This window comes from Siniperca chuatsi, linkage group LG7 (genome assembly GCF_020085105.1).
Source record: "Siniperca chuatsi isolate FFG_IHB_CAS linkage group LG7, ASM2008510v1, whole genome shotgun sequence".
Taxonomy (NCBI): Eukaryota; Metazoa; Chordata; class Actinopteri; order Centrarchiformes; family Sinipercidae; genus Siniperca; species Siniperca chuatsi.
The window spans coordinates 17,232,525-17,245,930 of NC_058048.1; the positions used below are offsets into that span (position 1 = coordinate 17,232,525).

The 13,406-nt window shown below is 39.9% G+C and overlaps 1 protein-coding gene across 5 annotated transcripts in view; it reads right to left on the bottom strand.

The window, feature by feature from the left end:
• arhgef12a (Rho guanine nucleotide exchange factor (GEF) 12a) overlaps positions 1 to 13,406 on the bottom strand; it is a 38,042-nt gene that overhangs the window by 6,071 nt on the left and 18,565 nt on the right. For all 5 annotated transcript variants that reach the window (XM_044203345.1, XM_044203347.1, XM_044203346.1 and 2 more), the window contains 24 exons: positions 9,320 to 9,418; positions 8,194 to 8,243; positions 7,915 to 7,972; positions 7,650 to 7,822; positions 7,245 to 7,322; positions 6,717 to 6,836; positions 6,133 to 6,240; positions 5,753 to 5,887; positions 5,424 to 5,525; positions 5,113 to 5,223; positions 4,900 to 4,998; positions 4,286 to 4,328; positions 3,859 to 3,964; positions 3,504 to 3,641; positions 3,351 to 3,383; positions 2,646 to 2,760; positions 2,451 to 2,556; positions 2,160 to 2,363; positions 1,934 to 2,072; positions 1,807 to 1,839; positions 1,528 to 1,679; positions 1,278 to 1,424; positions 889 to 974; positions 29 to 154 (listed from right to left, as the gene is read on the bottom strand). In XM_044203345.1, the coding sequence (XP_044059280.1) occupies positions 29 to 154; positions 889 to 974; positions 1,278 to 1,424; positions 1,528 to 1,679; positions 1,807 to 1,839; positions 1,934 to 2,072; positions 2,160 to 2,363; positions 2,451 to 2,556; positions 2,646 to 2,760; positions 3,351 to 3,383; positions 3,504 to 3,641; positions 3,859 to 3,964; positions 4,286 to 4,328; positions 4,900 to 4,998; positions 5,113 to 5,223; positions 5,424 to 5,525; positions 5,753 to 5,887; positions 6,133 to 6,240; positions 6,717 to 6,836; positions 7,245 to 7,322; positions 7,650 to 7,822; positions 7,915 to 7,972; positions 8,194 to 8,243; positions 9,320 to 9,418 (2,561 nt within the window). The remainder of the gene's footprint in view (positions 1 to 28; positions 155 to 888; positions 975 to 1,277; positions 1,425 to 1,527; positions 1,680 to 1,806; positions 1,840 to 1,933; positions 2,073 to 2,159; positions 2,364 to 2,450; positions 2,557 to 2,645; positions 2,761 to 3,350; positions 3,384 to 3,503; positions 3,642 to 3,858; positions 3,965 to 4,285; positions 4,329 to 4,899; positions 4,999 to 5,112; positions 5,224 to 5,423; positions 5,526 to 5,752; positions 5,888 to 6,132; positions 6,241 to 6,716; positions 6,837 to 7,244; positions 7,323 to 7,649; positions 7,823 to 7,914; positions 7,973 to 8,193; positions 8,244 to 9,319; positions 9,419 to 13,406) is intronic.

Sequence of the window (13,406 nt, forward strand, 5' to 3'; positions counted from 1 at the left end):
CTGCAATATGTGAGCATAACTTCAGTACCTGGATGAACGCAGTAAACCGCGAGTCTTTCTTCTGCTTGGTCTTGATGATCTCCAGAGCAAAAGGCTGGTTACTGCAGAATGTCCCCACCGCCTGCTTGATCTTCTCCTCCTCTCCACCGCTGAACTGTAACCACCCAACCCAAGACAGGACGGAGCAGAGACGGACAGAGATGGTGATAAGTCAGTCAGTTGATCTGGGTCAGGGGTAGTTGCCATGGAAATGTCTAGTATTTAACCCCTACAATGAGCAGCAACTCCCAGAAGGGGGCCAGGCTTAAGTCCTCATAGCAGAGACAGCTTTAAATGTAGACTAGATCTATGCTCGGACCCTCAGGGGACCGTTTACCCTACTTATCCCCCATAGAGACATTTTAGACAAGGCTGCCAGCTGATACGTGGCTACCTCACATCTAATGTATCACACATGATACTGAGATGCGGAGATGTCAGCCAAATCTAGGGCACTGTCTGACATAACCATTTACTGAGAAACAGGCTTCTATTTCCCTCGCTTGCTTCCACTTTGATTACATTTCTTGTTACTGAGGAGGGCAGAGATATTCTTTTGTGCCAAGGTTTTGTATTTCAGGATTTTGGTGTTTATGGTGATTTAAGGATTTAATGTTAAGTGTGAAAAAAATGCCAATAATACCTTCTCTATCATATATAAACTGTACATAACTATTTCTGTGTACATATGACATGTCAAAATTAACAGAGTTGAGGCTGAGGAAAGCAATCTCATGCCAACAACATTTTTTTCTCTCACTATAAAGCAATTTCAGTCATCTTAAAATGTATTCAATAAAAGAATGTTTGAAATTGGAAATACAATTTCAGCTTGAGAATTGTACTCACCCAGGAGAGCAAGTCGTCTCCTATCTGATCAATTACTGAAGACTCATTTCTCTTCCGAACGGCTCCCATTTGCTCCAGTATTGAAACTGAAATTCAAAGGAGAGACACCAATGGACAGTCAGTGTGTGTGTGTGTGTTGGTAAGATAACAAAGATGAAGAATACAACACGAAAATATGAGGGTGCTGAGTGCATGCACAGTTTAAGTTCTATATTTTATCATTCTGTTGTAGTTTAGTTTTACTTTAAACTTTATCTTAATTCTCACTACCTTACTTTTGAGGTTTTTTTCACTGTGTCATAGTGGCTTCAAGAGCTGTCATGCATAGATAAGAATTTTTGATGGATTTCATGTCTCCACAAACAGGATGTGTGTGTTTGTGTGTGTACCATGTAGCTGTAGAATCTCCTCCAGGTTGGTGAAGATATTCTTGATGTCAGCAGGAGGCAGGATGGCCTCTTTGGAGAGCTTCTGGTAGAAAACGTGGTCCAAAACTTTCAGCATCCGCACGTGTGCACGCTCTGTGTAAAACAGCTCTGCAGAAACAATGCAAGATGTTAATTCAAGATTGCAGATTATCTGTACATGATGTACATTTGACAGCAACTTGGGTTGGATACCAAAAAATGCTCTGCTCACCATTGATGACTTCCTGTCTCTTGATTTCCTGAGACCTGAGACCTGCAAGGACCTCTCGCCCCACCAGTTGCTGCCAGTTTGGGGGGTCATGCTCGGAGTCTGTTCCCTGGTCGTCCTCACTCTGGACATCAGCAGCACCCAGTCCCTCAAGCCTAGGGCAAGACAGAAAGTTAGCTTTCATCTGGCTAATAAAAATTCACCACTGCATATGACCCCTTCTTACTTTTTGTTTTTAGATGGATTTAAGTTAGAAAAGTCAAAATGATTGGATATCCTCACCTTCTTATGGCCTTTGGTGTTCCCTCGTGGGTTCTAAAGAAAATTTTAACATAAAATCAATGTTAAAAATAAAGATTCTCTATGTAAGTAAGCAAAAGTGTTACTGCAAATGCGTCTGTAAATGCACCTGTCGCTTTCTCTGTCATCCTCTTGCAGTTGGTCCAGGCTGTAAAGGTCAAAGTGCGAAGCAGGATACGGCGACCCATCCAGAGGGTCGGACTGAAGGCCGTCACTCAGCCTGGAGGGGCCTGAGGTCGGAGTCCCACCTGAGAGACAAGTAACAAGTTAGAAACAATCGCTTCCTCTGTCTTTTTCTTCTACTGATGTCCTTAATTAGTCGTTCAGTAGCTCACCCATATCAGCGTCTCGGCTCGTGTCTGAGCTATAGGTGCCGCTGTTTGGGGATGAGGTGTTTACAGACGTGGCGTGTATGAGCTCAGAGCCCTCACTCGATTGGCTGGCTCTTAGACGACCAGCTTCCATGTGCTCACTTGCCCCCAGTGTGGGCTGAGACAACTGTTTCTGAGGCCGGGGGCGACCATCCAAGGCTTTACCCACTGAATACAGAGAAAAGTGGTGTCAAGTTTTGAAAAAGCTTTAGATGTAGTGTCATAATTTTGGCTCATTCAAAAGTCCTAACTCACCTGACGCTGCTTCAATGCGGCTGGGTCGACGCTGAGGTCCAAGGATACTGGGAAATCTGGGTTTCTTCACCTTCTCTTCTCCTTCCTTTTCTGTCTTGCTGCTTTTCTGTATTTTATTTAAAAAAAAGGAAAGTGTCAGATAGATGATAAAGGGAGAGATAGAAGGGCCAAGGCACAATGAGTAATGTTAAGTACCTTGATCTTGGGAAGAAAGTTGATCCTGACCCGTTTGGACTCCAAACTGCGAGGTTCCTTGACCCTCACACCAAGGTGCTTCATGTATGTATAAATGACATACTGCATTGTAGTGCTAAATGAAAACAAAAGTGACAACACTTGAATTTGGTTGCTTAAATTTGAAGAGTCCATATTGTACCATATGTCATGCCAGTCCTTCTCGTTCAATTTCTACACAAACCATCTGGGGTGTGCTGTGACCATATGGCATATCAAACAAGACTGTTTCAATCAGTCACACTTTTGAATTATTTAATATAAACATACTGCATAAATTACAAGTCATCTTTAAGAGACTGCCCGAGTGCTTCATTTGTAAACCGTGGGGGATGTAGAATGGGCCTTGGATGACACCAATATGTTGTTGTGTGTTCTAAGTCGAAACATCAAAAACTATACTTTAAAGATTAAAAATGACTACCACTGACATATATTATGAATTTAGCATACATTCAACATTTATTTAATAATTCATTTAAAGGAGTCAAAAAGTCTAATAAAATAAGCTGTTACATAGTAATTCATTTGAGATTACTGAGACATATTACAGATTGTAAATGCAATGAAGACACAGATGGTTCGAGGGGCCATGAGAGCCCTTGAAGCCCTAAATGATCCCCTTCATATGCTTTGAGAAATACTCCACAATATACAATTGCTTACCATTTCTCTTCCTCTGTGGTCTGAGTAGTTAACCTATAAACAATAAAAAGAAGAAAAACTGTGTGAGTGGCTAATAATGGTTAGAAACATGAGGTTGTGAGTATTTGTGCATCCGAGCAGCATATGTCCATATACATGGCATGTGCTACTTACAGGATATCCTCTATCTTGGTGACGATGTTTTCAGCATATGAGCGCTCTCGCTCCAGAGTGACACGGTCTCTGACTCTCTCTTGGTCCAGTCTGGCCAACTCTACTTCAGCCACCGTTAGGCCCATACTGCGCTTCTGCCTACATGTACCAACATATCAAGTCATATACTGTGGGTAGGCTGATAATGCCTCTGCAAAAAATGGCTAAACAGAAGTAAGTGCACTAAGCGAGATACTGTGCTTTTGTTTTGTTTTTTCATTTTCTTGATGTGTGAACTGACCAAATTGTCAAGTTCTGAAATTAATCGGATCCTACCACACAACGGAAAAAAACAATTCAGAGTTGACAAGTTTACCTGAAATCCTCAAGGTTCCTCTGGATGTCAGGGAGCAGAGAGTCCTGCAGTGTTTGAACAAGTTGTCTGTTTATTTCCTCTGGGATTAGTTCTGTCCGCCGCCGGTCTGCAAACACATGTACACACACTCACATATACTGTACACCAAGTCTCTCGAGGGATTATGGCAAGTGCACGCTAAATATGCGCCATTAAGGTTAAGCAATTCTTTCCAAACCATCAGAGCATTTGATTTCCTAACACCTTAGTCGGGGGTGCGCATGGCTGAGTAAGTGATCAACTTACAGGGACTGTATAATAAGGATGGCCAAATGGTTGAAGTGAGCCAGCAGAAGTTCAAAAGGTGACCATAACAAAAAACTCACCTACTCAAAATGACACTGGGCACACAACCAAATGAAGCAAAGGCACCGCATTAAATACTTACCGAGATCAGCAGAGATGGACTCAGGAACAGCAACTTTCAAATTCTATATATAAAAAAAAAAAGAAAAACAGTTTTATACTTTGACAACAAATTGGAACAAAAAGGACATGAGAGAATATACTGAAGTCAAGCAAAACACCTTTTCAAATTATATTAAATGTCAATGTGAGTGAAGATCATAAATCAAGGAACTCATAATCACATCATCACCTGTGAATGATGCAATAGCCAATTTGTTTAATGTATCACCTTAATCTAATTTCTAAATGTGACCGTCTTGGGCAATTTGGTGTTAAATGTGATAATGCTGAGTTTTTTGGTCATGTGGATCATTCCATGTTTTGTTTAAAATCTCATCATTGGTGTTTCAGATTGGAGTTTGTGCAGGATTTCAAGACAACAACAACAACAGATGTTGGGGCTTTCTTTGGAATATTTAGTGTAATTTTGAAAATACCCTGGCAATGTGGTGACATGCAACATTTTACCAGTTTTTGTCAAAATCAGTGACATACTGTGTGCATCTTGTGTGACAGACAGACAGATGAACATTGGATGAGTCTGATGTGTACTGTTGGCCATATTTCACTTTGGGCAACAAAAACTGTACTTACTGCTCCACGATCAATGAAAAAGGTGTGGAGGTCCATGAACACCCGTCTGGTCTCTTTGGAGTTGGTCTGCTTGTAGAGGTCAGCATAGAGGTAGCACAGCTGAGGACATAATATTAGGATTAATAAAACAAAATAAACAGCTGTAGTGGCTGCATGAAAACAGAAATTAATACATAACAGATTTAAACAAGGTTTGAAGGAAGATGGTCTTACCACAGGAGCAGGGTCAAACTGAGAAATGACATAGTGAAGGAAGGCTGCGAGGTGCGCTGGGCGAGACTTGAGCTGCTCAATGTTGTTAAAGCTGTTACACTGGCCATTAGTCTGAAAAAAAAAAAAATCACAGTTTGCAGTCTTGTCATCTGTACGGACTTCACATGTGACATGAGTTTGAATGATATTATTGAGACCTTGCTTACAATGAAAAGTTTATAATACGCCTTTTTTAAATAATTGAATGTGACAACTGTGTTCGGTAATGTTATGATTGACATAGATGTTAAGATTGCCCTGTGGTAAAATACCTGCTCCTGGTCTGAATCAAAATAGTCGTCCTCAGCTCCAATGATTTGCGAGACAAGGCGGGAGGAAGACGGACTGCTGAGTCTGGTAGGGGACAGAGAGTCCTGGGGAAAAGACAGTGGTACATTGTGGAACATTGGTAATGTGGACATTTATAACACAACTGATCTGGGGTATACTTTCACTGACAGAGATTATTCATACCTAAAAACACAATATTTATCTATGAAACACACTTCAAAAATGCACTCTGTCCCACGTTTACACCAGGAAAGGGAGTGAATAAGTACATTTCAAGCAGAATTTGCACATGGCAAAAGAGTATAGCTACCAAGTCAGTGGCATCCTCTGCCTCTGGAGAGTGGCAGGAATTTAAACTGTTCCTGGGTGTGCTCTTTGGGCTGGGGTAAGATGACTCTCTTGGGCACAGGATCTCTGGAGATCCAGGCCTAAATCTGCGAGATATCTGGAGGTGGGATGGAACAAAACATTACATTCTCAGTAAATCTCAATTTAAAAAAAAAAGATATCCCCTAGATCTAAAGTAGCCAAAGCTAAGCAGGGCTAATTAAGACTGATTCATTTAATTTAGCATGATGCCATAAATATATTTTCCTAAAGCTTACCTAGTCTTGGAATCAAGGCTTAATATGAAGTTCAGAGGGAAATTTTAATTATGTTGGTTAGCAGTGCTGATAGGTGACAACTTACAGAAGTGCTGCTCCAGGAAAGGTCTGTACTGTTGTCTCCCTTAAAGGTGGGAGTGTGCTCTGTCTCAAACATGCTACCATCATCTGCATCACCACCTGGAACAGCCTCCTACGGATTCATGTAAACAGTTACTAATTATAAATGTTATTACATAACAAGATTCACAAAGTCCAGAATGAAACATGTTTTAACACAGACCAAGGCTTAGAGCAAACTAACAGGCTACATTGGTGATAATTAATAAATGTGGGAATATATGAGTATTTTAAGAGTGTATTCTGATAAAATATAACTTTTAAAATTGAGAGAGCAGACTAATATGTTGACATACATAACACAAGGTTCAATGAGTGAGGTATATAAAATAAGCTGTCACACAGACACAAAAGAGTGGCTTCCCACAGACAAAGCCTAATCCTCTGATAAGATTAGGATTATTGTTTGTCTGAAGCGATCCCTAAATGCACTACACAAAATTATACAAAGGCTGCTTGGATGTTGCTGGTAGATCAGTGTCCCTAGATACCCTATTCTGTATGCAAGTACATGCGGGTAGTTAGTTAGAGGGGGGTTATTTGCTTTACCTGTGTTGCCACAGTGGCCCTGAAGAGATGACCCTGCAGCTGAGGAATGTGTTTCTTAGCTTCCTGGATGTCTTTCAGTAGTTTGGGGGAGGGGTTCCTGCTGTACTCCTCCTTCATGGCCTATAAAGAAAAAAGAGTGAAATCAAAACAAGGAATCAGAACCAGTAGTATCCTGTTATTTGTAAACAATCAAGCAAGTAAAATATGTCATATGTTGACTCTGGTATGACTCTGGCTGGGGTGTTTAGGAAAATACTGTCTCAAAATCACTGCATGAAAAACAGCAGTCTTATCAAGTGTACACATACTACCTGCCTCCTACCCTAAGTGATGTTCTATTCAAAGATGGATGAAAGCTGATCCTTTCATTTTCAACACAGGTAATAACACAACATTCCTGAACAGGGTTTAGATATACATAACTGCGCAATAAGGGGTGCAAATCACTTCGCTATTGCCAACATCTACCAAGGAAATCAGTGTTACAACACAGAGAAGACAGTAAGTGGAAGTGATTATTCTGCTAACCTGCAGCTCGTGCTGCTCTTTTGAGAGCATCTTTTGCAAGATGTCAACCTTCTGGTTGCAGATACTGTTATTCTCATCCTGTGGGGAAAAAACGAAAAGGGAAGTTGAAAAGCATATGGAGGAACAGTACATTAGACTACAGGTGAGAAGCATTCAAGCAAATATTAGATATATGTAATCCAGATGCATTTAACAAATATTTAAGCATACAAATTTGTAAGAAAGGATGAGATATAGAGAAGCCAACCCAAACATGAGAGCACATTTAGAATAAAGAGAAAGACAGAGATAACCCAGGTGAAAATCCCCATGATGATGATGAGGAATGAGAATGAAGAAGGAAGACAAGTTTGTAGAGGCAAGAAATAGAAAGAGGGCAACAGAAGTAACTGATGTCTTTAGTACCCATGGTGGTTGAGTGGAGGGGAAGCGGTCCTGAGGACTGTAAGGGCGTTCTGTTGCTGGGGAGTTTGGAGAGGAAATGCTAACGCCCAACATTTCAGACTCTGCTTCAGACAAAGGGATCTGGGCGAGCCCTGGAGGACGCCCCAACACTGTGAGGGCCACATAGGACCCCGCTAGAATGAAAAATTAAAGCAAAATGCCAGTTTTAATTTAAGCTTCATCTTTAAAATGTGGCTTTTGCTAGAACACAGACAGAGGAACTTACATTTGATGAGCTTCACCACCTCAATGTGATTAGAATGTGTAACAAGGGTCCCGTTAACCTGGAAGACAGCAATGGTAATATGATAAGAATTAAGAGAGTCCAAAACCACCCATTCTAGGCCCAGCTTTACAATTTGACATCTCATCCCCAGACACTGCATAAAGAGAGTAGAAATACTGACTGACCAGAAGGTGGCAGCCTACAGCCTCTGTATCGTCCTTGGACAAGAAAACAGTGATGTTAGCAGTTTAAAGACATGGAGGCAGATGAACACAATACCTTGATGATCCTGTCTCCTGTCTGAACACCTGCCCGCATAGCAGCCCCATCTAGCAAACACAGAAGAAAATGATCATTAAAGCAGCAGAAGAGGTGATAAAAGTAAAAAACAAATGGAAGAATGAAATGGATGGAGGGAAAACAGAAAAGACATACAGCTTCATGGTGCAATTGTTGATACATCTACACAATGAATACAACATATAGCCTTGACAAACCAGATGTTGCAAAGTGACTATTTGAGTGCTATTTTGAAAGACCATAACAGTGGTTATATTACAAGAAGGACCTGTTTCACAGCTCCACCCCAAACAAAGGGATTTAGGCATGAGACAGGTTATTATGAGCTCCACGTCTGACTCTATAGTCAGCAGCATACAGCTGAAGTAAACCAAATACAGTTTTACTAATACACTACTTATGATGTGCATTTTGAGTCTACAGTTTTGTATTAGTATGGACATTTTTAGTAGTCACTGAACTAAGGACATAATCTTGTCTGATCAGTTGGTCTAAAAGTCAAAGGACAGGTGTAACTACATTATTTGTCAATATGTAATTAGATATTTGGATTTGATCTGTTTCAGAGCAACAAAAACATAAAGTTTTACCACAAGGGGTTGACGAGCAAAAATTTTGTTAGTGCTGAGTCAGTAACAAAAGCACTAATGAGAAGCCAGTGCAACAAAATTCCTCAATCAATTTCTTTCTCTTCTGTCTCTCTCCACTACTGTACAGACCGTATAATGTTTTCTGTGACGTGACAACAGCTCACATCAACCTCTACAGACAGTGAAAGACTGTAAGGGACCACATAAGTATCCTGTCAAAGTCCCCTCTTTAAAAGACATCATGATAAAGCGGAAGCTGCAGCTACTGTGAAACTACTCAAGAGGAAATATACAGTCAGTGGCTTCAATTCTCTAAGTAAGTGTCAGAGTAGTGGTGGTGGTTGCCGACTCCCAATTACCCCTCATATCTGTGAGTTCAGAGCAAACTACCGTAACAGTTTCACGTCAGTGCATGAAAAAGGAGCCCACATCTCTATTACAATTGCGTAGACCAGATGTAGTCCTTTTAATAACATCTTTTTCTTCTTCCTTTAAAGTTTGAGACTCCACCTTACCTTCTTTGACAAGCTGCACAAACACTGGGTTGTCACCACTGACAGTGAGCCCAAAGCCATTTTCATCTTTCTGGATGATTACACATCGCTGCACCAGACCTGCAAGTTAGACAGACAGGACAGAAAGACATAACAGTGTCTTCAAAAAGGACCAGGAAGCCAATGCATAAACTACAAACTTTCTGAAAAATAAAACTAAACCTCACCCTTGTACTAAATGCTAAGCAGATATTTTATTTTACATTATGAAAATGACTTTTTAGACTTGATTTTTTGAGTGAGTCCTGGTAGTGTATATGCTGGGCAAAAATTAGGTATCACCAAAGGATAAGGGAATAGACCCCTCATTTAAAGGATATGTTCATATTTTTTAAAGTCTACCTTAAAACAATACTCACATGCCCGCAGGTACAATAAAAGAATGATTAATCTCTGGATTTGTTCCCCTTGTCCATACTGACCATGAAGAGATTTTGTCCCCCATCACTTACACTGAAACTGAAACGAACAAAGGGGTCTCTTTGCAGCCAGTATGGACAAGAGGAACAATTACAGTGACCAATAATGCTTTCAAAGTACAGTACATATGGGCATGTGAGTATGTACACTTAAAAGTATGTGAAACTATCCTCTAACACAGTGGTTCCCCTACCTTTTTTGTCCGACGTACCCCAACAGCCCTATCAGATGGGTGCAAGTACCCCTTTATCATACTCTTTGATAGATGGGATGGCTTTATGGTATTGTTTAGTAGTTTTGGCCAAGTCTGAATTTGTACTACTGCCGTTTGGAGTGACAGAAACTGGTTATTTCAACCATTTACAGTATCTTTAATTTTAGCTTTTGGTTGTCTTCTTTCTGACTAGTTTTTCTGCAGTCTTAATCAACTTACAATTGACTGGTGGAAAACTGAGACATGTCTTGCACAGACTACCATAGTTGATATGTTATTGTGACAATAACTATAAAGATCAGCACCACAAATTTGTAATCTTACTTGTGTGCTGATTTTTCTCCTAAATACAAATATGTGGATATATATTATCAAATCATAATTTCTATTTTCTCAAATTAGCTGAGCTTCACAATATTTCCACGTACCCCTGGTAACTGCAGAAGTACCCCTGGTTGGGAATCACTGCTCTAACATATCAGCATATAACCTATCTCCAGTAGTCTAGGACTCTGTTGTCAGCATAACATGATAACATCCCATAATCTGAGCATGTACAGTAAAGAAAGCTTGTTTTAAGGTTGGCAAGTAAACATTTAAATAGCCAAAATGTGGTGACTAAACAAAAACAAAAAATAATAATAAATCCTCTTTCAAATTTAAATACTTTTTATAGTCCTTCTGTGTGAGGGGATGTTTGAAACAGATCTGACACCCCTGACATTTTTGGTTGTAGTCTCACAGGCCAGAAGGAGGAATGTTACTTTTCAGGTTTTTTTTATGTGATGTTTCATAAACAAGAAGAGATTAGAGCTTATCTAATGTCTGGCCGACACTGACTAGACTGACAGGACAGTACACACAAAAGAAAACAATGCAAGTAATGCAAAATGCTCAAATAGAAAAAAAATGTTGTCTCATGTTATCATGAACAAGAAGTGTGTTGCTTTTCCAAAAGCAAGCAATCTTAAAACATCGCTATAGAGCAGATTTTATAAGTAACCCAAACTGAGTGACCCTTGAACGGGTTTCTTGTTATGTCTGAGATTTCGTGGTCAGTGCAGCATCAACCAGAGGTGAGTCGATCGATAAGGGCAGTGGTGTGGTGGGGGTTGGAGAGTGAAAGGAACAGGAGCTAATAGATGGAGAGAGGTTAGAGGAGGCAAAAGCCCCAGGCTGGGGGGAGGGGTGTAGAGAGAGGGTCAGGTAGAGCTGAGGGAGCTGGGGGAAGGGAAATGGTGAGAGGGCAGGGGTGTCAAGGAAACAGATGAAGCCATATGGTTTAGAGCTGGTGTGAATTTGTCTCTAGATGTTGATCTTTTGCCTGCATTCTATGGTTAACAGTATTTTAGAGATCTTTGGTTGGTGTTAATAAACCATGAGGAGTGGGAGTGCTGTCATGATCACTGATCAGGTTAATCCAACTAAGCTAATGTATTATTCAGAGGTTTAACTGATCTGTAATCGGCACCCTTTGCTGAAACACAAGGAAATGTACTCTGGAGAATAAACTGACCTTTAATACTGACAGAGTACCCTTAGCCCCACAATCACAAAAAGAAGGAACCCATGTCATTAAAATACCACATAAAAAGGTCAGACTACTTTTCTTAAATCTAAAAGTCTGAATAATCAGAGCTTCATATGCTGTTCTGTGATAAAGGCTTTTTTATCTGTGGATTTCTTCCATTTTAAATTGGTGCAAGAACAGACACAATGGAGATAACTAATTCAAACAAAAAGAACACACCCATGCTTTGTTGAACATGATAGTAGAGGATTATCGTGATAAACTGTGTCCTAGACAGAGATTAGACATCAGCAGAAACTGGCATTTCTGACAGCTGCCTTGAGAATTTGTTTTGTCAATTCACTGTATGTGAGGTCAGGCACCCACTGGAAGTAATTTTATTGAAAATCTCTAATTACCTGACAATTTCTCTCTGTCTAAAGACAGAAATTGTGAAAAAGTGTCCCAGATGATGGGAAAAGCACGAGAGAGCAGCTGAACAGGGGAACAGCGACACTCTCATGCCACAGGCGCAATGAGGCTCCATAATCACCCTGCTGCCATGTGGATTCTGAAAACACGTCACTAAGCCCTTTGTTCAGAGGACACTTGGCTTTACTCTAAGTGAAAGTAAGTCCTTGTAAGCATGTGCATTTTTTTTCTGTGTGAGCTTAATTTTTAATCACATTTAGATGCTTGGTTAAAGGTTCAGTGGCATCTAGTGCTGAAATTGCAGTTTGCAACCATTTGAATATCGCTCGCCTCAACCTCCCTTTCCAAGCTTGTAGGAGAAACTACGGTGGCCGCAAAACTCGTGAAAAACGCGAACGGCGCAATCTAGAGCCATTGATTGGTGTGTCCGTTCTGGGCTACTGTAGAAACATGGCGGTGCAACATAGTGACCTCTGTAGATAAAAACGGCTTAATTTAAGGTAATGAAAACACAACTATTCTTATTTTCAGGTGATTATACACTAATAAATACATACTTATAAATATTATAATCCATTTCTGCTAATAGTTCCTCCTAAATGTTACACACTGGTCCTCTAGCTGAAATTTACATCAATATTAGGACCTGACTCAAGTGTGGGATTACGTTTTAAAGTGAGCTGTGCATCCTAGTAATAGAAAATCTATCTTTTAAGTAGTACTGAGCACAGCTGCTAAGGCCTTCTACAATGAATTCTAATAGTGACCTTTTTTCACGAGGTAACCATTTTTTTTACTTTTTTTCTTTTGAAAGTATTAAAAGCCAAATATCTCACAACCTGGCAAAGAAATCACTGAAACAGCTGTACAGATCAACAAGTATAGAAACCAAAAATTTGGTGACTGGAAACAGGAAGGCTGAATAAATATAATCATGGGAAAGTATGCTTTGCGCTGGCTTCAGCCACTGTCAGCCTATCTAGAGAATGATGATGCCAAACCTTGCAACGGTGCACTGCTAAGATGTTAAATTTCATGCTCTGCTAAAAGATCTAATTATTTGAACCATAATCCCATTTACCACTGACATTTCAAAGTAGAGCTGAAATGATTTATCGATCCACATTTTTCAAGTAAACATCCAAAACATTGCATTTGCTGCTTTTCTTTGTCTTCTATGATAGTAAACTAAATATTTCTCAGTTTTGGAATTTTGGTCAAACCAAACGAGTGACATCTTAGATGCCACCATGGACTTTTACGAAAGTGTGATGGGCCTTTTTAACTATTTTCTGATATTTAAACCAAATAATCAGCAGATTAATCGATAATGAAAATAATCATTAGTTGCAGCCCTATGTCAAAGTACATCCAATTAGATTTTAGCTTCCAGAGAAATGTAAACATGAAGAAAACGTCTCTCAGTTTTCAGACATAGTCTGGTAATTTATTCTAATTTAAAGTGTATTGAC